This window comes from Syngnathus floridae, chromosome 5 (genome assembly GCF_059516105.1).
Source record: "Syngnathus floridae isolate MCC-2025c chromosome 5, RoL_Sflo_1.0, whole genome shotgun sequence".
Taxonomy (NCBI): domain Eukaryota; kingdom Metazoa; phylum Chordata; class Actinopteri; order Syngnathiformes; family Syngnathidae; genus Syngnathus; species Syngnathus floridae.
Genome location: NC_142417.1, coordinates 10,991,534 through 11,014,271, shown reverse-complemented (window position 1 = coordinate 11,014,271; position 22,738 = coordinate 10,991,534). Strand labels below are relative to the sequence as shown.

Below are 22,738 nucleotides of genomic sequence, written 5' to 3'. Positions count from 1 at the left end.
GTTTAAAGATAATACGCTGGGAGTCAACTGTACAGCACCCGAATCCAGATCTTGTCTCAGCAAATAGGTCAAAAGAACTGGTTCGAAATTAACCATTGGGGGTGCTTCAAGCTAGGAGAGAAGCAGAGCCTTCCTCCTTTGAGTCAGGACGGCTCGTGTTTGATTTAAAGTTCTAGACAGTAGTTCATCCTCACCAATTCCTTAGGCGTAACTTCACGAACCTTGCTTTGCCCACTGTGGCACAGTCATGCTTTGACAGTATAGGGCTTGCTCAAAACATTTTTGACAAAGTTGGTGCCGGGGAGCTCTTAACCTCGAGACACTCGAAAATGTGCCTACCTGTTCATATTTCTCCAGCTCTGTGTGGTAGATCTGTCTAATCTGGGTGAGCTTGGCTCTGTAGTCGGAATGTTCAATAGAATTGTCAGCTGCCCCGCCCGAGGCAGCGGCTGCAGCTGCGGCGGCTGCAGATCCGCCACCCTTTTCTGGTCCTGCCACGCCCTCCGCCAGCAGCATGTTGTCCAAACGCATGAGCTGAGGGTCCGGCGGGTCCTCCTCTTGGGCGCCCCGGATGCTGAGACCTGCAGCAGCAAACAGACAAGGAGAGAGACACTCAGATAAAGCAATGCCACATAACACACACTTCTTCGTCCACCTCCATATTGAGAAATGCCCTTTAGATGGAGTTAGCGAAATAAAATAACCAAAATATGGATGATGCATCTAGTATATTGCACATCTATAGTGTTGCAACCACTGTATCCATACATACTATATGGTATGTATAGAGAATTAAAAGTATTACGACTACATACTCTGCCCCAGTGTGATGTTTTCCCTGCAGGTATGAAGTCAGCACTTTCTGTGAATGCGCTGTGTGGCTGCCATCTATGTCTAAGCCTGTTCTTTTATTTACACACAGCAGTGCACACTGTGTACGGTGAGGTTGACATGACAGCAACATCCATAAACTGACAAATTTTCAATTGTGAAGTGGCACTCTTACTTTTTGAAGAGATTCTTACTTTGTGGAGTGATCCTAAACACAAGACTATATCTCCAGTGTCTCTTTTTTGACACAGTGATTGTCAGGAACTTGGCAATATACCTGCTATTTGCTTTTTTAGATCTGAATGTGCAGCCCTGATTTGATAGCATTATTTTGTAGTAGAGCCCAATAAATTTCATGTGAAGTGTTTGTTCATTAATTCTACTCATGCAATCAGACCCTGCTGTTCTCTGTCTCGCCAGTCTGTCAGTAAGTGGTAATCACCCAGTAGATAGCATGCATGCACACCTGGACACACTGGCATTGCAGCTTTGATGCCAGACAAAAACAAAACAATACAATGGGTCAGTATAACAACACTTCAGTAAGACTCAATGGTTGCTAAGTACAATGAGTGGCTACTCAAACGTTCTGATTGCTGATTCTGTTGTTTCCATTTAATAATCCCTTTCGCGATTCAATGATTTTAAACAGATCATTACAGCGACATTATGAAACGTCGGGGTTCTGTATTCCGCTCTTCAGTAACTAAATAAAAAAGAAAAAAACAACACCATCTGTATCCACTTCACTGTTGATTCCACATTTTGTTGAGCTGCAATGTCACTGAAAAAGAAATTTGCCTCTATTTATGGATTGGCTGACTTTGAGTCTTTGAGGTGTAATGGTGTGAGAGGAGTGGATGAATGCGGCTATTTGTGTTGGAGACATTGAGATGCTGGACAAAGCTCCATCAGGCTCACACAGACGAGCCAACCATGTGGACAATATGCCGCTTGCTTCACTAAGCCTCGTCCACATCGTACAGCATCTGCACAACTCTCTCACCCAGAGCTCTCATTGTGTGTGTGTGTGTGTGTGTGGGGGGGGGGGGGACGACGACTGTTCCCGGTTATGCACATGCAAAAATGGCACATGATTCAAATGTTGATATATTTCAGCATGCTCTAATGGCTGGTGGTTTGTCTGCCACTGTGGTTCATATTTTCCTAATTCACTATTTACTTGCTCTCAAATTCAAGTCGAGCTCCCGGGCTGCACTTTTTCCTCTGTGTTGCGGCCGGTTGTAGCTCGCCAGGCACGTTTTTCATGTCAGGTATATTAAATATAACTCAGTGTACATTTCCACACCAAACCCAGTTGTCACTTTTACTCTACTCACGATGTCCAAGGGAAATGCAGCAGGGGGAATTTACAGGTCTTTTCAACTAAATAGGCATAAATCACTAGTTTCATTCAAACTAAATAATCACAGACCATAAAGAGCTACTTGTCTCTCACCATATAGTAACACAAAGTCTATGTGTGCAATAACGTGGCCATTCACAGCAAAGCAAAACAGAGAGCGACATTAGTAAGTGACATATAATCCTGTTAGTCCGCTGACATGCGGAGTCGCCGTGACATTTTTATCATACATGTCCATTTCTATTTGGGAAATCAGCAGGATAAAAATGATTACTTTGCTACCCTGTGAAGCCCACGGCCCCGCAGGAGTCCACCAAGGTGTATTTGAGCCACAATCAGCTACGGCAGGTCATTCATAACGCACACGTTTCAAAGGCTGATGCGTTGGTCTTCCATTCAAGTCAAGAAAACATGGGGGGGATGGCAAAAATGAAAGAATAACAGTGCAATGTGTCTCTGTCTCTGCATCTTTGTTGGGGAAGCTTAAGTTTGCAGAATCACTGTCTCAACCCAGCATCATCACCCAGCTCTCTTGAAATAGACTCCAGCCAGATAATATCTTTAATTTGCTGTGTGGTTGACAAATCTCTATAGTAACTTGCAAAGCCGTAGTCACATTTTGAAATGCTATTTGCCTGCACAAATCTTTATTCCATTTTTTGTCTGATGATATGGGTATTAAAACAAGTTTGGGCATCTGGGTTAATCCACCTCCACATTTAAAGTGGGATTTATCTCAGTGCGAAGGAACGTGCACAAGCCGTGTCACCTTGGTGCACCATCGCAACTTGAGAATTAAAAATCCATAGCTGTTCTGGTTACTTCACAGAACTCCAATGACACTGGCGGTTTTAATTACTAGAACTCATTTAATCATGTAAACAAAAAAAAAGAAAAAAAAACCAAATCGGCCTCATTTGTCATTCAAACAACAAAGGTGCAGTATTTCCTCTTCGTGGCTGAGACACAAGGAGAAACTATGATGATCAATTGCTCTCATCAGGGGTGGTTCTTTTCTTTTTTTTAGGTTTCATGCATTTGCTGGACAAAGACAATGTATAGGTTCTTAATCCTATTTAACAAATGTATCCGTCTGTTGTCTCGTCCATCACTCCCTGCTTGCATCACTGACAGTGATCCGAGGGTTGCCTCAGGGCGTTTTGCTTTCCTCCCACTTCCTCTTCCCTCGTGTCGTCCGTTATTCTGTGGGCTTAGGTGACCTTTGGCCCGTTGCTTGTTTACTCTCATCACCGAAGTGCGAGCAGGAGAGCCATAAAGGCAGAGCCCTGCTGGGTTAATGTGGCTTGCTCAGGAGGGAAGGGGCAGCATCGGGGTCCTCCACCTCATTCTGCTGCAATGACTGCACTGTCAAACTGCAGACAACATATGGGAAGATATGCTGCCACATGCAGATATCATCTAGATTTGTGGATTTATGGTCCCAAAAAAAAAATCTAGCAGAATTTGTTGCAACAGACCGGTTTTAGCGGCGTGTTGCTGTTTAATGACACACGCTGTGATTGTGTCCACCACAGGACATTCTTCTCATTACAAGTAACCCTGACCTCCTGCTGCTCTGCTCCCAGCCTGTGCCTTTAGTGCACTGCTCCAGCCACATATCGACACCCTGTTCATCTAATTGCATTGATCCGGAAAGGTCTCCCAAAGCTAACTAATCGAAACAAAATTTATTTTCTGTCAATATTTGCAAAGGTCATCTCTCTTAAAGGTGTGCAGCAGACAGTGGGACCAGGGAGGCGTCTGGGTGGAGAAAGAGGAGGAGAAAGATGGAGCAAGCCATGTAGCTTGTAACTGGGTCTCGGCCAAGGTGAGCTTTAACTCCAGCTTGGCAGTCAGGGTCCAGGGCTTCTAATCCACCGTTTTATTAAAACTCTCTGCCAAAGCAACACACCAGAGAATACGGAGAGTTTACAGTATTTATTTCACAAAGGAGCCAGTGTCACCATTGCCGTGTTCCTCATCTCCTTTGACTTCACATCATCGTCTTTGTTGAGACGCCTGGATCAATCACTTACAGCTCCAGAAGATGGGGAGCAGGATCAAATTACCACTGAAATTCTTTTGTTCTGACAAATGAAACATAAGGATCCGCTTTCACTGATGTTCTGAAAAGGTTTTCTTCTTTTTCTTTTTTTTTTGTTTGAAACCTTGGCCTACATCTATATGGCACAAAGAAACTGAGAGACTGCCTGCGGGCTCTCTATTGCATGTACAGTAATTAACATTCCATTAACACATTAATACACATTAACTATTCCCAATGTTAATGGTAGAGTAATTACCATACCTGATACCACACTGTAGGGAGGCAAAGCACATTAGCAACTTTGTGTGTCATTGTCTCGGGTGAGTGAACTAAAACAGACAGATTTAAAAACTGCTCAAATAGCCTTTGTCTAAACCAGAAATACAATTTGAACATATTAATAGAATCAATGGGGTAGATGTGTATGATGGCACATACAGATCTTTTTATACATCATTAAGGAATGGCTCCCACTTTGCAGAGCTTTCATGACTTCCTAGATTTTGTCCACCGATGTTGGATGACATATAAGATTTATGTGGAACCAAAATGAATTCTTTATTAATTGAGAGGTATGTTTCAAAACTTCTGTCTACCTATATAGTGTATTCAGACTGGTGGAGGGCTTTCCAAAAATAAAGCTTGGCATCATAATGCACCACATAACAAGGATTAAAAATCAATGGCTACATTTTGCGAGCTGGGTGGTTGCAAAGTGGAATGATTCAAGGAAGAACACAACCTAAACAAGGGAATCCCTGTCTAGAATGATGATGTATTTCCCAGCACAGTGAGTGATAAGCTAATCAGCTGTGCTGACAGTGAAATGTTAGAGCCGCTCAGTGCCAGCGCTGGGTCAAGACTTCTCCCATCACACACCCACAGTACACAGAAAACAGGCAGCAAAGAGGGTAGTGGTGGGCTGGGCTCGGATGATGAGTGACAAAAAGTGGTCATAAAAGACGATCTCTGTCAGGGCAGGTAGCCTTGATGATAATCCCCTCCTTTTAACCACCCAACAAATGTCGACCACAGTGGCGGAGGCTTTGGTAAGGTGCTGCTCATGACCTGCTCGTAAAGACGAAAGGAGCTGTGGTGGGCTCAGCATGGGAAACAGCAACCAAAACGAATATCTTGAAGACATTTTGCCAAGCACACTAAAATTAATCACTGTCCTGCACTGGCAGTGACATTTGTGTGAAGTGACACCTTACATGACGAACGAGGATGCGAGGAGTGGGGAGGAGGGCTGCCGAAACAAGAGGCACTGTCACTCTCAGTGATCACGTGCGCATGTGCATGTGTGTGTTTATATTTGGACATGTGAGTGGCTGCTTTGTTTCCAGCTCTCGAAGAGTCCATGTGGGCAAATGGCCAAGTGGTACAGTGATGGCTGACCAGGCCTGGTGGTGGCGGCCGCACGCAGCGGTTGGCAAGTCTGGCCAAGTAAGTGGACAAGGACCTTTGCTACAGATCACAAAACACACTGACCCACCAGGATTACAGCACGGGGCTTCAACATGGGGCTTACATAGTTCGCAAGGTCTGCTTTACAGATGAATGAGCTCCAATCACAGAGATTCTTGTATAGTAGCACTGAACATCAAGTGTAATGGACTCAAATGGGGTGTCTAAGAATAGTTCTGTAATGTGTTTGGGTTAAGAGCTCAACACTCAGACATCTTGCATTTCATCGTGCTGTTATTTATTTGCTGGCTTTTAAATTGCTTTCTTTTATATTGTATATTTAATGTATTGAGGGTCTTGAGCTGCTCGCCTCAATTTTCTGCAAAGGTGGACTGATTTGTTATTCAGACCCCAAGCAAATAATGCAAATGTGGCACTGAAAGCCACTTATGAAATACCCCAAGGCAACTAATCAGTCCTCCTCTTGTTCCAGCCTTTCTGTAGCCCCCTAATTAGAGGATGAAGATTGCATGAAACCAGGTCACACAGCAGGTCTTGTACACACAGATAACCACACATTTGCAAGAAAAACTTTGTCCAGACACCAAGCTTAGCCTTGTTATTAATTATTTTAAACGCTCAATGTAATTAATCCACTACATTTGACAGTTATTTTCAAGATAAACTGCATTTTATGCAAAGCATTTTCTCAGTGTTATATATATGATATTTTTGTGTGCGTCTGCATGCATACACAAGTTGGCATGCGTGCGTGTGAAAGCGACATGGACGCATAAACAAAGAAACGGCGTTGGTAGCATACAGCCAAGCATGATCCACTGCCAGAGAGATTATTCTTTGCAGTGGCATTCTTGCAAGAGAGTTGACAGTCCATCATTTAGATTTTGCAGTGTATTCACGAAAAGGCTGCATTGCCTGAAGCAGAAGGAGCTGCTCTTTCCCCCAGTGTCTTTTGTAGGAACGAATCCAACTCTAAATTGTAAAGCCGAGTCCTTTGCTCAGCGTGCTGGCGTGTTAAGGACTCTGCTGTGAGGTAACTGAGGTTACGGCTGAGCTTGATTCTGAGGGAGAACTGCTAAAGCTCACAAAAACACATCCACTTCTTGTGTCTCAGGCTGCACGCACCTTCACAACAGCCTTGTTTCCGGAATCATCCAGAGCCTGATGTTGCAGGTTACAACTAGGTCTGCAGAGTGCAACGCGAGGAGTGGGTGGGCAGATCAGGTCCGGGCCAACAACAGCTTGTGACAGAAGCAGGCCAAAGAGGATGCTGAGACACGCACAGACTTAACAGGCAGCCGGCCTGCCATCCACTCTTTTTCAGCTCGCCTTAAAGTCAACACATCACTTCACATTCATTGCAACTGTCTCTCTGACGGACAAAATAGAGTTTGGTATTACCATAGGTGGAATAAGATTCGAAACAAATAAGAATGTCTTTCGAATGTCTTAGAGAGGATAACCAAAACATTTTGAACACGTAGTAGGAGTGTAATGAGCTATACACCACTGCAACCAAAACAGTAAACGTGTTAATACATCTTTACTAAACATTATAATCTACCAATCACCTACATTGCCAATTAAAACATTTTGCTGTTCTATTTTCAACAAACTAGCTATTGTATTAGCTCATATTGGACAGAATATCTTGGAAACGGTTGATACAGATTAACAACCCAGAGAGTCAAAGCCCCAAATATTGCCAGAATTCTATTTCGACCGACAACGTGAAGTGTTAGAGTGGGCATTGACTGTGACTTGTTCTCTACGTTATCCAAGATGAACTGTGCAGTCCCACTCATGTCACCCTTGTCATCTGTGCCCAATCCCCCTCTGCATCAAATCCCCCGCTTGGACTTCACTGAAGCAGAGATGAGGCGCCGCTGAAGCAACACAACAGCTCCCGTTGCGTCTCTGCACGAGGCGAAGGAGGGGCTGGAGGGGGGTAGAGCTGGGAGCCCGTGCTCATAATTACAATAATTAACAGTTGCAGATTTAATTGGAAGGGAAGGCATTAACAGGGCGAACACTGTGGACGTGCATGCAGGGGGAACCTCTGCTGCAAGACGCCTTTGTCTTCCCGGGCACCTAATGGCGCTTTGACTGCGGTTGGCAACTGCTGACACGACACAACACAACCTAGTGGAGGGTTCAGATGGCAGGGCTTGTCAGGACTCAGATTGGAGGTAGATAATTAGGTGACAGGTTAATGAGAACGCCAGCGCTTGATGCCATTTGGTTACTGTATGTCAACAATTAATGGCTTTGTTTTTATGTTTTTATTGTTCACTTGAGTGGAAAACAATGACTCACCACAAGCCTGAGTTCTGTTTCATGGGCATAGAAACTTGAACCAGGTTTGTTCTACTGTGTTGGATCTTGCGCTTTTACTGGGCAGTAATTTCAGATTGAGATTAAGGACTAACAAAACGAACCCTGGATTATCATAACAAATGAACCCATGGTTATGGTAGTGAAACATATTTTATTTGTAATACATTTTTATTGAAACATTAAATAGATCAAGTGACTCTGTAATAACATGTGATCATTGTCATTTACTTGAAAGAAATCTGAAAAGGGGTCTTTTAACATACTCAACGAATTTTTGCAGGGTGTCCTCTGAAAGGGTTAACACACCACAGAGTTAGCAAAATGTAATCTCAGTTGGCTCATGGTGATCACACTGCATGACCTTTTCAGAGTGTATTGCCTCATGTCAAGCTCTGAAGACGTCAAGCTCAAGTGAAGTTGGAGGTCAAGAACAGGACATGGTAACCATGAAAATACACCGGAAAAAGGAAACCGAGCCCCATGGCCCTAAGTGTTCGGTTAATTCACCGTATTATGTTTCATAACCTTTTTGTGAAATTCTATAATGCTCCCAACCCTTGGAAAAAAAGGCTGTGCTTTCTTTGCAGGCGATTTATTGGCAACAAACCCACTGAGAGGTCTTCAGACATTCGCCCATGCACTCAACACCTCCTATTTTGCAGTGAGTTGTACCTTGCCTGTGGTGGCCAATTAAAGTGCCATAAGATAAATAGAAACCCACAACTTTGATGTCCATCTTTTTAATAAGCTTTGGTTAAGAAGACATCTCCGTGAAAGGGTTCAATATCTTCACAGTGTGAGAGAAAAGAGGTTTATTCTAAAATGAAATGCCATGTAAATACTGCTGGAGGTTTAGGCTGGGTGGGGGATCACAGTGTTGGCTGTGACTTTGGTGTTGGCATTCATTATCTCCTACTGCAGTTGTGCAGATTAGTCAGCGAAAGATGATTTTTAGAGCCTCGTGAAATCAAACCTTTTTACTACTGAATCAGCTTTCGCACTAACAGTGGAGTGTTCTTTTTTTTCCCTCACTGTATTACAAAAAAAATCTCAATTTATAAAGCGGTTAAAACAAATTTGCTGTTTATGTTCCAACGTAATCAGGAAAGCTGTTTAATTATATGCACAACAACAAAAAAATCCTTCAAGGTTAGCAATGCACGGCAGTAACAAGGGGAATTGTATAGTGTAACAATATCGAGAACGGTGCATGGGGTAATAAACTGCATGAATGTGTATGAATGTAAGAGAGGTGGAACTGAAGCATATATCTACGTGGGCCAACGGAAGTGGTCCTTTATAAGTGTGTGTAACTCAGTCAGGAATAATGTAAATGTCTGGAGAGTCTTAAGAGCGAGCAGGCCCGTTTAAAAGCACCCTGTTTCAGCCTAGTAAAACAAGTCAATAAATACAGCGGAGACGCCGCTGCTGTCTTGTGCTCTCTCCTGAATGAAAACAGAGGTGAACCGCTTATTTTCACTCTGGCATCAGAGCTTGACAGCAGCATTAATGTGTGCTCATACATTCTGACTATCGCTCGTCACAAGCTATATCTGTCAACATTACACTCAAGTGCATTTTCAATGCAAAACAAGTGTACCTTGGAACTTGTGTTTATGACTTCTTGCGGTCAGCTGCTGAACGCTTCATATGACCAGGCTTCTAAATGTTTATACAGGACCCCTCCCACCCACTCACTTCATTTGTTTGTCTTTTTGTTGGTTCTCACAACCAGAACAAACACAGATGGATTACGCACCGAGTCTCGGTAGGCCAGCAGTTAGCAGCTTCTTTCTGCCCGCACTCCAAATGGGAAGCCGATGACACAGACTGAGGCTAAATGGAAACACCATTAGGAAGGCAAACACTTCACCGTGATAACTTGTACCTGATTACCACGGGAAAGCACAGGCTTGGTTCCTGTTTTTTTTTTTTTTTTCTTTGACTGTGTCAACACGTAGGGAAAGCAAATATTTCACAGACTACTCTCCCTGCTCTTTAATCCATATGCTGCATTCTGTTTGACACCAAAGACTCTGCATGGGTTTGCGGACTAGGAAGACCTAGTCTTCGGGATCTCTATTACACAACAAATACATAGAGGTCACACACCATATCACACCAGGGCCAGCGCCAATCCTTTATTAAATTACCTTGCTATCTTATATTCTGTCAGCACATTGATAGTGGGGTTATCTTTTTCATTTATGCAGCGGATTTTCAGGGATTATGCATTAAAGATTAAGGGGTGTGTATGTCCGATACCTCAGCGCAACAAAATGCAATATGTGAGGAAATACATGGCTGATATGTGTGCAGAAAGGGAGGCAGGAGAAAACAAATCTTCAGCAGCCAGAGCAGGACAGGGTTTCTTCTCCTCAGACAATACAAGCTGTGACTATACAGAATGTTTGCCACCTAAAATACTGTGGTAAGCAATACAAATCCCTTGGACAAAATGAAATGTATTAAACATGTGGATTTCATAAATCTCCCTTCCCTCTGTCTAGGTCAGAGGTATATTCACTGTAGAGCTCAGCAGGAACATTGTTACTTGGAGTCGCAAGTGCTTCGAGTGGCTTCTAAATGAATGTCAGCAAAAGCTGCATGTGTATGGATCTTCACGGCAACACAATTCAAATCATTTACCCCTTCTACTTTGAAAGAGTATTACAGTGGTGGAGGGATTTAAAGGTCTGCTGTTGAAATATAACAGCTGGAATACTCAACCTGATAGGCAGCAGGACCTATGAAATGGATATTCACTTCTGAAGGTTACCAATTCAACAACACCTTAGTTCTTGAGGCTCACACTATGCATTGCAAACAGTGGCAACACACTAGTGTGTACTATTTATCTATTTGAAAGCGACGAGGGAGCACAGTTAAACACTGATTTGGGATTCTTTTCCCCTTGAGCGAAATACAAAAGGTAGAGACAGTCTTAGCTGTATAGCACAAAACTGCCATTGCCATGCTGACAGAACAACGCCAGTTTGCTAGGATGCATTTGTTTGTTACGTATCCCTCTTCAAGAACTATAACAGCTTATCTGAGTAATTTGATGACTTCTCTTTTTGTAATTGGCTGAGCCAACAAATCCACTCGAACCTGATTGTAATTAGCACAGTAAAATAAAAGTAAGCTCCACCTCAAAACTGTGGGGGGTGCCCTGAAGCATACAAATGAAGTTTATATCGTGTTATATAATCTATTTGTTGTTCTGCTGATGTGGACTGTTCAAGTTTGAATGTGATCATACCCAGAAATCGTCAAGATCGTTTGAAGGGGTGGATTTCGGCTTTAACTCCGGTGTGGTTTGCTTCAATGAAGCTCAAATGCGGAAGCTGCACAGACCTACGACATGACCGGCTGGGAGAAGAGATGAAAAGAATATGTCGGAAGGCTTTACATGTGAAAGGAATACCCTTGCCCCGGAGCTCACGTTATGGCTGAAGCTAAACAAATAATGTGATTCAGCCTACCACATCCAAGCCACTTTGCTGCTATTGTATAATTCAATCATTATTGTGACAGCTAACAATTACTTCATCATCACATAAAGACAGATTTAAAAGTTGTCAAATTAAATATTAAAAAGGGGCTGCAGGCTGTGCGGATTTATTTAAAGGAATAACACCGATCGGTGATGAAATGAGGCACCTATATGCATATTTAATGCCATAGGGAACAAATGCATATATTATTCCTCTAGGCCACCTACTTTGTAATAAGGAATAGCGAGTACATAGATGTGGTAATGCAGCCCAGTGGAAATATGAAAGAGAAATTGGTTTTACATAATGATGTCAAAAGGAATATGGCTCTGCATGGTCATGCGGAACAAAGATAAGATTCTCTTTCTCAGCCAGTGAATATTGTGCTAATGGTTTCTTCATTTCCTTAAAGCACGAAGAAGCCAGCTTTATGTGAACCTCAGATGAGCTTCTATTGAATGAAGGTAGCGTTTATCTTTCAATAGCAGACAAGATCTGTTGAAAATGCCCGTGTGGTGCAGCGTGCTGAATGTAAAAGCTTTGTCGCGTGTTGAAATAAAGAGAAAGTGACAAGTGACAGTAATGTTATCACATTTTCGACACAAGGAGGTTTGAAGTGGAGAACAAAGCAACCAAAGGCAAAGCAAGAGGGTTAAATCTCTATAAGGAACAGAGAGAAGGCTGCAATCCACATAGTCAGCATCCCCTGGTGTAAACAATCGCTGATCAATACGCACATAAAAGGCTCATTCTAGCAAAAATTCACAAGTGAATTTCATACATTTTGTCAAATAGGCACAAAGTGCGCTACATGGAGGATTTTCTTTGACTGAAGATCACCTTTTTTTTTTTTTTTCTAATTATCCTTTTGTTGAATGTTCTGGTGCACAGTTCCGCTCATCCTCATGCAATAAGCGCCATTGTCTCCGATCCTCCCCTTCTAAATGGTTCGGCCTCCACCATCTGCAGGCGTTCCCAGACACTGCCATAATGATGCATGACTAAGTACAGTTAAAGTGTTGCAGTCTGTTGGCAAAAAGCAGTCAAGCACCTTGCTATAGTGTCACTACAGATAAACCATACAGCTGAAGGTTGACGTTGGATAAAAGGCAGTGACGGGCCAGCTGATGTGTGTTTGTGCATGTGTGCGTAAGTGTGGTCGCATGTGTACGTGAGCCGAGAAACCGTGGCACAGCAGATTTGGAAGTTACACTTAACGAGGATGTGAAATACGGTTGGGCACGGTGAAATGAAACGCTATGCTGCAGTCTGTTGAAAGTAGGACACTTTTTCAAAGTTATTCTTTCTGCCGTGGAGCGGCCATTGTGCTGCACTGCTCTGGTTTTAAGGCACGTCGCAAATTGTGTTTGTCACACACACTTCGGCAAATGGTTGTTGGATAGAAGAAAAAAACATCTTCAGATGCCTTCCTTGTGCATCCCTCCAACAAACACGTCAATGTATTCGCACGTTTTGAACAAGAAGGCAACCCAGTAATGGTAGAACTAGGTCAGCTGCCATTTTTTTATTTTAATCACAGCCAGATTTACACAGATACCAACCTAGTCTAATTATTTTCGAATCTTTTAAACCTTTTTTTTCTCTCCTTTTGTTTTAAATACTTTTAAAGTTTTCTGTTGATGCTCTTTAAATGTTGTCAATGTTCATTCTTTTAATAATTATGGAAAGCTATTTTTGTTTTCTCTGCTTTGCTTCTGAATGTCGCTACTGTTTGTAAATGTTTTTCGGTGTCGTGTATTTGTGTGTGTGAATGCATAGGCCTGCATTTTGACAGTTGAGATGCATTGTTCATTTTAGCCTGTTCCTCGTGCCAACCTTCCATAAATTGCGTGGAAATCATTTAAATAGTTTTTATTAAATAAATAAATAAATAAATAAATAAATAAATACTCATAGGCTGAATTGAAAATGTAGATTTTTGTCTAGACTTCACAGAGGCTGTTTAATTTGTGATTACGTCATTCCTTTGTGACATTCACAAACCTGCTCTCGGACTAGTTTTTAACATGTAACATTCTTCTTGGTAGATAATCAACATTTACTGTCGTTAAGTACAGCAGAGACAAGGAAGAGTTCAATATACTGTACTCTATTTGGCAAAGTCTTTCATGTCAAAACGCTCCGTTGACTGTTGCCGCCTCAGTCGGGTTCACTGCCGCGGCTGCTTTCATGTAAATGGTCTTGAATGTTATTTTTTAAAGACTGCATTTTAAAGAGAAAATCTCAAATTCTGCCACCACATCTTGTCACAAACCCTTTTCTTTACTATCAGCCCCCCTTTCTCTCACCCGCTTGGTGCTGCTGCAGCCGCAAACTGCATAATTGATGCAAATACTGTCACATGTGTCAAGAGTGGAGACTCTTCTAGTTTACTTGTGTGGAACATTTTAACGGAGGACATTAAGTGGAGAAAGCGGCCTCATGCTAGGGGTGGAAAATCATCTTGTCAGTGGTCTCATTCACGTAGCCTTCAGGATTGTTTCATCAAGGTGATTGAGAACAAATAGCAGGAGAGACTATTCCAGCCATGCAAGCCATGATCTTCCATCCACTATTCCAATGTTAGATTCCAACTGTTCTCTTGTTATTTGTCATTTATCCATTTTTCACCAAAGCATCCCAAACAAAGGACACATTTTGTATATGACACGGATCTGACAATTATAGACCAATGCTTTTAAGGAGCACTGATGGGCCAGCTGGAATGAAGACTGGGGTGCAGAAACAGGATTCATTTACCATGACAATACATGAAGAGTTATGTAGAATTGTAACATTCCTAGTCATTTAATGAACCATTTTCACTAATGTCTAATTTTACGGTCTATAGTGGTAATAAAACACACCGCCTGCTGCACTGTTTCTGTCTATTTTGAGCTTTGTCTGAAACAATGGTGCATAACAGAACAGGCAGGCAGACGTGCACGAATTTCCCGTGCACGCAGACACGGAGAAGCGCTTGTCTGCTGTCCTTCCCCCCTCCCCCCACCCCCTACCCCCTTGCTTTCCCTGTCCTCTTTTTTGAGCCCCAGTCTGTGCTGGAGATTAAGTGACTTGATCCTGCAAACATCTGAAGAATTCAGCTCCACAAAAGGGGTCAAACAAAGGCCAGGGGATAGCCTTGCAGGTCCACCTCCATTAGCGGATCCACAGATTTGTCACCGGGAGCACTAAACAAAGACGCCTCAAAAAGAGTCGGTTCACTTCTAGATGCAAGATCAACATCGATACTAAAATATGTCGAAGAATAATGGCCATGAGTTACTTCACCCTGCGCAAGTGCACTCTTGCAAACTATTTTTCCAAGTTTAGTGAGAGCTGAAATACTTAAGCCAAGTGCTGACTGTCTCTTTGTTTACATGTCTCTTGATATAGACTACAAAAAATACCCCGAATTTTCCAGGCGATAGCATTCACAAAGAATCTGGGGGCCGCGAGAAAAACATTTCAGCTGTAATAAGCCTCCTCCATGAGAGCCTGAAACATTTCAGAGAGCTCTTTTGAAGCTCTCACTATGTTGACTGTTCATTTATGGACTGTGCTTGGAAAGCTTAAGCGCCATATCACTATAACCTCACAGTGCATGTGCATTAATAATTGATTGTCAGTGCAAGTAAACACCAGTATAAATATAAGAATGCTCCAATCAAAACAAACTCGGCTATAGCCAACCTTAAGTTGTATTTTGGAGAAATGCAAGTATATCGTATTGTATTTGCTTGTGCCATGCCTGTTATTTGGAATGCTGCAGCATTTTTTGATGTAAAGATACAATTTACGCAGGCAGCTCCATCTTTCATCCTGCAGACAGACATTTTTAGTTGAACCTGCTCAAGAAGAGATTTGGAGGTGTTGCTCTTGTGTAGTTACCCTTTAGCTTGCAGGCAACATACTGTGAGTTTACGACTAACACAAGCTCATTTATATTACTTATGGTGAGGAATGTATATGCCGGGCCTGCGGAACATGCTGACCTTGTCATTGTAGCAGCATCCAGCCCTGCTAGTGAGGAGCCCGCTGGTGTTCAGGTACCAAACGGCGCTCTGCTCATGTTATACATAAAAGAAAAACTAAGGGTCTCTTGAATATGACAGCAGAGACATTGCTTACTTAATATCCAAGCGATGTAGTATGCTTATTGAGCTCTGATTGAAATGCTTCATTGCATATATGTAAACATAAAAAGAGGTCCAATCTTCTATTCGGCCGACCTGCTTGTAATTGACGAGAAGAAAAGATAGTGAGGAGTACAATGCCATGAATACTCACACTTATGCTATTTATGGAGCATCTTCGCTAAGTCTTATTTAGGAGGATGTGGACTGCAATTCAGAATTCCGGAGCAAGTCACACGTCCTTTTTTTTTCTTCCTATAAATCTTCGTTATTTCTAATGGCACTTGTGAAAGCTAAAGAGTTGAGCAGAGCATGTTCTCTTTATAACTGCAGTCACTAACAGACATGGCCAAGCACTATGGGTTAATGTAATATCACAGTTGGATGCCTCCTCAACTCACTTACATTCCCTGTTAGCTGCAGAGCCATTCTGTGGGAGGGAAAAATGCATCGTATGAAAGGTGCTGTAGCGAATGTAATCACTTATGTATAGTCATATAAGCGGTACAGCCACAACATTAGATACGTCTCCAACATCAAGCATGTCCCGGTACAACTGTATTGAAATTCTGTTATCATACTTCTTGTTATTTTCTTTTATTGCTATGTGAGTCACTGATTTTTAGAATGCATGTCTAGCTGTAATTTGTGATGGAGCAAAATTATACTGCATCATTATTACTTTTAAATTATCACTCTAAAAAATAAAAAATAAAATACATTGCATTATTGCACATCTCGTTGGATTGTGTCGGTGAACCAAATTTTGCAGTCCCTGAGTATATAAAACAACGATGACTTTACACAAGCGTTGCACAAGCTCTAAAATCTTCATATCTCCATAGCTCCACTTTGCCAAGGCAAAAACGTTGGTCTAAGAATAGAAATATGGACTGTAAAAAGTCCATGGTTCATCTACCGAGACTGGCATAGCAATTAGGAATGTGAATAAGAGTGTAATTGAAAGCAACAGGAGCAGAAAGAAGCGGAAATTCATCAAGGCAAGCATGGAGAAGCACAAATGAGCTCAGAGCGAGACACAGAGAGCCTCTTCCCTATTCTTCTTCTCATTCTTTGCCTTGTGAGACACACCTAATCTCTCCGGCCATTACCAAACAATGAAATCAGTAAGCAAACAACTCTGCTGACTATAGTTTTCCTTGAATAATTCTAAAGAGGCTAATTGTTTTATTAGAGGTACACATAAATATCTCCTGGACTGTCCCTCCTTCCAGGCACTGGAGATTCATAAAGTTAGTGTTAAAAGCACACCGGTGTTAAAGTGTACAGCCGCAGGGACTCAATAAACAGTGGGACGGGATTTATAAAAGAGAGAAAAGCCGAGCTGGATGTGTAACATTAACCAATTAATGTTTGCTCACCAGTCACAACCTCTGGAATTGGATTGTCTCTTCTTAACATTTGGCGGCACTGAAGAAGTTTAAACGGTGAGAAGGTCAAATGTCAGGGTAATGTTACTTTTATCAGCGGGCTTTGTTGGATGTGTTGTTGCTCGGTGTGTGTTTTTCTGTTGCCTGTGCTGGCAAGTGAACACAACAGTGCAGGCCCGCCATGCAACAGCACCGCAGGTCCACTGTCACTAAATGCATCCCCAGTTCTCCCCTTCCTAGACATGGGCTTCTCCAGCTGCAGCCTAATTTCCTGTGACTTGCCTAATTACTGTAATTAAGGATTAATTGCCATTAATTATTCACACATAAGCTCATCGCAAATCATGGGGTAAATGTCTTATGAAAGCTGCCATACAAGCCATGTATAAACACACTAGGATGCTCCAAGCTGCCGGATCGATCAGTCAGCCCTCCGCAGCAAATATTCAAGCCGCACTTTGGAAAACATTTGAAGTTTTTCTGTTTTCAAAGCTTCAAGTCACGTCAATTCTGCAAAACCTCACAGACAACTTAGTCATGACACATCACACGCTAAGAAATGTAATTAACATTTTAAGATTTATGCTTAGATGCTGTGGGGGAAAAGGTAAATTTGGAGCAAATGCTCCATGAGGCATTTGAAGCTTTTTAATACTGCAGATTATTTTCGCAAGATGGCTTTTTGCAAGTTCATCATTGGGCCATGCTGCTAAATACATGCTGCACCAGCATGGGGTAACACATTTTAGATCAAGACAGTGGGATAACAAGAATTCAGACCTTTAGTCAGTGGAGGGAGAATTTGCTCGGATCAGCATTATCGCTGCCATTTCATTTACTGAGCTGAGCAAGGGCTGTTTTATATGTTTGTTAGATTAATGAGCAGAGCAATATTTTATTTAACTGCTGTGGTCTTGGATCATGTTTGGTTTATTGAGATTAATTTAAGATTTGAGTCCAAGTTATGACAAGGAACCTCTATATCCCCTTATTCAGTTTCAGTCCTTGACTTTAGAGTATTAAATATGTGCTCAATTTAGAGTTGCTCACATAAGACCATCCATTTCTGTTTTAGTTATATGGCATTTTAACTTTAAGTATCACATGTAATTTTGAGTTAACAAGAACATCAATAAGTGCTACTTTTACTGACAAACACAAACGTGCTTCATTGTGCTCCGTTGTCAAAAAGAAGCTAAATTGTACAAGGGGACCAAATCATGCCCAGCGCGTCACCACGTGAGAGCGCACCGTTTCTAACGGAGCGGAACCTGCAGCCCCCATGCATTTCATAATCCAGCATGTAATGCATCATTGCATCACTGACGTCTAATTGATACGTCCATATTTATTGTCCGCTTCCCTCAGCCAGCATCCTACTCTTTGTGACATTGTGTTTATAGACTTCCAAACAGGTTGATCCTGGTGATTGGAGTTCACATGCTAATTGGTGTAAATACAAAGATGGGAATTGTAGACACTCACTTCGCACCACCGCTATAAATTATGGCTCTGATGAGTGTGTGTTTGTGGCAGAAACGCTGCCAATATTTCTGCCGCCAGACTCCTCCTTTGTTATATATTCAAAGTTTACAACAGCTTGAAAATTTTAGACAGTCTTGAACGTTTATGTGGAATACATTTACTTTTAGATGTCAACCTTTAAAGTTTTCATCTTGTTAGGAAATATAATATTACCTGAAACTATATTGTTTCTCTGGTACAGGGTTTGTGAAAAGTGCAAGGCATTAGACACTGCTTATAATTTTTTTAGCATCCCTGAGGTCAAGACAAAGACTTTTTTTAATAGGCAACACTAATAGGGATTTCTTATTATCTTTTACTATTTTTTTATTGCCTTATTATTGCCTTATTTTCCAGATGTCAAGTGACTTAACTGTTTGTTGGTTTGTTATTGATGATGCCACCAATGTTTATGTTGAAATATGCAGATTTACATTCCTTTTTACATTTAATAGATAATGTATCTTTTCAGCCTAGATATTTGAAAAAGGAATATGGCCATAATATATTTTTAATGTCTTGTTACATTTCATCCACCTTGTATATGATCAAATATTATATTTGACGATAGTAAAAATGCATGCGGATGATTTGCAGATAACTTGACAATAAAGTATGAGAGAGAATTACCTGGAAGGAAGGAAGGAAGAAAGGAAGGAAGGAAGGAAACTAATGGTGTTATTTTGATCTGTTCGTAAAGCCCCATTGATTGATTAGTTATTTGACAGCCAGAATAGCATCAGAAAACAGTCTGTGCGACTCCTATTTTTGTGCAATGTTTCTTATCTGCTCCAAATGGCTTCATTTCTCTGAAATATGAGACACAATTATGCAGATATGAAATAGCGAACTTTTCCGCTGATTAAAATCATGTTTCACGCGTAGGGTTTTACGACGTAAACACGGCATGTATGTTTTGATCTTGCCTTTTCATTTTCAACTTGGTTCTTTTTCAACTCTGTGCTGTCAGCAGATGTCCTTCTAACGGAGACAAAGAAAATGAGAGGGGGCTGGATATCATCAGCATAGAAATGAGCCTCCTCTCGATGCTCCTTCTAAGGCACAGCCACAGCACCGCTTCAGCCACTGCACTACCTTTTCAACTTGCAAATGACAGTGTCACCAAATGCTATCCTTCCATCAATCAAGTCGGGGGGGTCATGAATATACAAAAGGCAAAGCGGAGCCTGGCTGCCTCCCGCAGCTTTACTTGGCCCAATTATACAGGCTCTGCTTTCTCCTCTGAGCCTCCACTTTTTGTTTCAGTCTAAAGGGTACAGTCCTCGCAGCCCCGGGCTTAATCAAGGTAGGTCACGCATACTGGACCTCTCAAGTGGACTGCAAATGCAAGTTAAATGTGGACACCAAATGTCATCTTTCTTTTATATCATTTCTGCTAGGGGGGGCAAAGACAGCATGGGGTCAGTTGTGCACCCCCCTTTTTTCTCTGCACCCACCACCATGAAATCCCCCTCATTACCAAAAACACAAGCCCAAAGCACTCAGCCGCCATGCTCCCCTACGCTAGGCCCTTTCTTTACCCCAGCTGTCAGATCATAGTAGAGAATTAGCATTCTAACGGCTACGCCTCCACACAGGAATGAATTAGCACACGGGAGCAACTAATGGCCGCCCTTCTGAACATGGACCTTATTGCCCACGGCACAGTTGATCAATAACACTCTTTACGATCAGTTCACATTCTCATTTGTATTTTCAGGTTATGAAAAATGTGTAAAACATTTATAGAACATTTATAGAATTACAAATCACAGCAAGGGTTGTCTCGAGATCTATTTCATATAGAGCATCAAAATCATGTGTTGCCCGTCATCTACTAAGATTGCTATCTCATAAATAGCAGACACTAAATTGCATGATCACTCAAACAGATTACGCATGCTGCTGAAGACATGGAAGGGTTTGGCACTTTCGGTAGCGATGGTGGTTTTTAGGGGAGAACACCGCAAAGTGCAAAATAAAGTTTGAAGTGGTGGAATTGGAAGTGCTGGTGGGAATGGGAGTATTTAGTAAATCACATCTGAAGTATAGGCAGAAATATACTTTGTAATCTACTTTTTCTTATGAATCTCATTTGTAATGCTACTAATATAGACACATTGTCTATCGTTTGGTTTCTGTGATCAGCTCACGTAATAAAAGACAGAGTCAAATTGTCAGGTCAGAATAAATCAATGTGAAAGTCATGCTACCAAACAATAGATGTCATTCATTGACTGTATTCTTGCGTATACACATTGTTAGGTACAAAAAGTGACTGGCAATATATGGATTCAAACTGCTAACGTGAGTGAGGCACTAAGGAGTAAAGGTGAAGCTTGTTGTTTGTTTGTTTTTTTTATCTGACAGAAGCCCTGCTATCAAAATGACACTATTAAAATGAGACAGAAATAAAGACAGAAAGTACTGGCTCTCATCTCACAGAACCTTTAATATAACACTTGCATTTGCCCAAAGAGAAGTAGATTGATAAAAGTCTGTCTTTATTTAAGACCAAGTGTCTGAAATGTTGCGTCGCAAAAAGAAAGGGACACGTACGTATGTTGAAACTGAATTTTCATCTGTCAGAGGAGACTGAGCAGTCAAGCCAATATGTCTCAGAGGAGTGTGGGAAACCAGAGGGTTAATGCGGGCCTACGGCTGAGAAAATAAATTACTCTAAATATGTAAGCGGACATCGGAATGGTCTCGGTAAGAGCAGACTGGGTTTGGGTAAACCAACAGTGTGTCTGCAGTAATTTATAGACCGCCACGATAAATACTATTTGTCCATGACAGTCACATGAAATAATAAACCATCGCTGGCTATAAACATTGCTAAATCCTGACACTATTGATTTATAATGTCTAGCAGTGACATCAAACCTAACCAGTGACAGAAACAATGCCGAGGCTTTAGGAGTGGTTTGTCAACTATTAATTCTGTCAAAGAGGGTTTCGCTCTAAGCAGAGAGCACTTGTCTTGCACTTGTCAATTCCTGCGCTGGGAAATGACTGCAGCACGTCCGCGGGTAACGGGCCCTTGGCACTGCTCTGTTAGCCCTAATTACCTCCATCCTTGCTTTGGCAATGACAAGACCAGCCGCTGTTTAAAATGCATGTTAATTATGCTAATTATTAATTGGGCTGGTGCTTGAGGATTTGTGTTTATGCCTGGATTAGGGTTAATAACTATCAAGCTACGTTTTAAGCCTGCCCTATGACAAGTAATACTGAGGTGCCGAAAGGGATATTTTCCAATACATTACCCTCTCCTTTCTTCCAAGTCCATTTCCTACTACAGCGTGCGGCTAAATAAATGACATACTGATTCTCCAGCCTCATAATGACACACAGACACTTTGGATCAAGCCCACGTAGTGTATACCATCTTGCTGCACCAACCGTGCACAATGTGAGGCCACACAGAAGTCTATACACGTGGGTGACTATTAGGCGCACATACATAGGCAAAGGCAGATGCTTAAATGCACACACATAAACACTAGAGACTTCTATTTCATCGAAGTCCAGGACTAGCTGTCAGGCTAATTGCACACACCTGTGATGGGGACCACACACGCTGCTTCACCACCTGCCATCAACAAGAGTCCACCACTCCCTGCATTGCACGCAACTAACTATGTGCATTTAAAGGTATAACGAGGGATAGCAAGGAAATATTTGCATATGTTCGTAAAAGCAAATGTAATTTGTTTTCCTTTGCAGCCCCTTCAAGTACATCCGATGATCACTACTCATACAGACCTGCAAAAATGACTTTGACACACTGGAGTGTGCATGTTGTTGTCCCTTATTTGACCAACATGAAACAACTTTGTGAGTCACTATTGTTGTGTTGGTGATGAAGTGGATTGCACCATTAAGTAATTCATGCAATTCTAAAAAAATGGATAAGACATACTTTTAATTAGGAAGTTAGAGAGGCTGTAACAGATTAATGGTGTTTACATTCATTTTAATGGGGGAAAAAAATGTTTTGGAATGTAGGTGCTTAGAAGTTAAAAGCGTGGATACCAAACAAATTTTACTTATATCTCAAGGCTCCTCTATATATGTACAAACATCAATTTGCATTTGGTAGGGCTTCATGTTTGGCCTTAGAAAAACCCATACAGTCAACAAGGTAAATACATAATGCAACAATTATTTAAAGTAAT

General features: G+C 41.7%; 1 protein-coding gene across 4 annotated transcripts in view; it reads right to left on the bottom strand.

The window, feature by feature from the left end:
- pbx3b (pre-B-cell leukemia homeobox 3b) overlaps positions 1-22,738 on the bottom strand; it is a 54,770-nt gene that overhangs the window by 12,852 nt on the left and 19,180 nt on the right. For all 4 annotated transcript variants that reach the window (XM_088376840.1, XM_088376842.1, XM_088376841.1 and 1 more), the window contains exon 3: positions 340-581. In XM_088376840.1, coding sequence (XP_088232966.1) covers positions 340-581 — 242 coding nt within the window. The remainder of the gene's footprint in view (positions 1-339; positions 582-22,738) is intronic.